Here is a 1860-nt window from a genome sequence, read left to right as displayed (position 1 = left end):
TTTTGGTAGGGTTATATAGTGACAATGCCATACGATGGTAAATATATATATATGTCTTAACAAAAAAGTGTGCAATTTCAATTTACAGAGTACAGCCACATTTGAAGAAATGCTTTGAGGGTATCTCACGTCTGGAATTCACAGACACTTTGGACATCACCCACATGAAGAGCAGTGAGGGTGAGATCGTGGAGCTCCTTGATGTCATTTCCACATCCAAGGCTCGGGGACAGGTGGAAAAATGGCTACTAGAACTTGAGGCGGACATGATTGCTTCCCTCCACAAGGTATTTCTAGAAATGTATCACCGGGGGGAAAAAAAATCCATTAAAAAAGTTTTGATCTGCAGTTTATATACCATGTTTACCAATTTCAATCTCAATTATCTTGAGGTTGAAGATAGGAAAAGTTTCTCTCCGATTGCTTATAAATTGAGGTACTTGACAATTACTTTAAATTGCTATAAATAATTTGTTTCACTGTATACAAAAGAAAATTACTTGCTAGTAAATAGGTGTTTCACAGACTGTAATATTGCATTCACAGGTTGAAAAAACTGTGTTTGACTCAGTTGCATTTCCATTGTTTGGGCCCTGTGCATCAGAGATGCTGGTGCCCTATAGTGATCACGGTGTCTGTCCATCTGGCCAGGGTCTTTACTCATCTGTCAGTGTTTTCAGTTATATGTATATATGTAGTGATTTGTGACTGTTAGTTTATGCGTTATGTATGATTTTTATTTTTTTTACAGACAACTGGTGAGGCTATCGTGGCCTACACGAAGCAGACACGATCAGAATGGGTCAAAATCTGGGCTGGTCAGTGTGTATTGGCCGTAACCGCTATGTACTGGACTACATACATCCACGAAGCATTCAAAAAGGGCGGAAGTGCGCTCAATGATTACCTCCAACTAAATAATGCACAAATTGACGATATCGTAGCGATGGTGCGAGGAAAACTGTCCAAACAAAATCGTGTCACCCTCCAGGCTCTCATTGTACTGGATGTCCATGCACGTGATGTGCTTACTATTCTCGTAAAGGACGAGGTGTGTGACGAGATGGATTTCGCCTGGCTAAGTCAGCTGCGTTATTACTGGGAGGTATGTATATAACCCGCTATAATATTTTTACGATTTTTTTTTTTAATTGTTTACAACATACAGTTATATCATTGATAAAAGTTTCTTGATATGTGTTTAAGTATAATTTGTTGAACACATTTAGGTTCTTGTTTATGAAACTATCAGAAATTATACATGTGTTTACTATGCAATTAGAAAAAGAACAATTATGATGAAAAAATAAGATTTGCTGAGACCTAAAAAATTGTTTTCATTCAAATTTGTTTTTGGTCATAGGGAATATTTTGAAAGTATAAAGTAAAAAAAAAAGAATTTTATATGAAATTGTTATGATTTTAATAACAAACTCAAGTATGTCAAATTGCTATAAAATTAGTCTAATACGGTACTGCTTGGCACATGCCGATCGCTTCTTTAATACTCAATTGGTGCTCATGTACTTTCTCAAATTTTTATATCTACAGGTAAAATCTTAGAAAATTAAGTTGATAAAATTTGATCGTTGCACTTACACTGTATTTTTCTGTTTGCCTTCAGGAGGAACGTATGGTCACTCGTATGATCAATTCTATGCTGAAGTATGGCTACGAATACCTCGGCAACACTGGACGTCTTGTCATTACCCCGCTCACTGACAGATGTTACAGGTATAATCTTAAGGATGCCTGTCCCACTACACTGTATATTTTCCTATACACAGTTATCTCCCCTTAACTTACTTAAGGATGCCTGTCCCACTACACTGTAGATTTTCCTATGCACAGTTATCTCCC

General features: G+C 36.7%; 1 protein-coding gene across 1 annotated transcript; it reads left to right on the top strand.

The window, feature by feature from the left end:
* Positions 1 to 88: 88 nt before the first annotated feature.
* Positions 89 to 1734, top strand: LOC110440862 (dynein heavy chain 7, axonemal-like; the record flags this gene model as incomplete). Its single annotated transcript, XM_021483985.1, has 3 exons — positions 89 to 287; positions 752 to 1105; positions 1625 to 1734. Coding segments are annotated over 3 exons (663 nt in total), but the record flags the coding sequence as incomplete, so codon positions are not given.
* Positions 1735 to 1860: the final 126 nt, after the last annotated feature.

Source organism: Mizuhopecten yessoensis, unplaced genomic scaffold, assembly GCF_002113885.1.
Source record: "Mizuhopecten yessoensis strain PY_sf001 unplaced genomic scaffold, ASM211388v2 scaffold712361, whole genome shotgun sequence".
NCBI lineage: Eukaryota > Metazoa > Mollusca > Bivalvia > Pectinida > Pectinidae > Mizuhopecten > Mizuhopecten yessoensis.
Note: the sequence above shows the minus strand (reverse complement) of the source record. Positions and strands in the feature narration are given on the sequence as shown.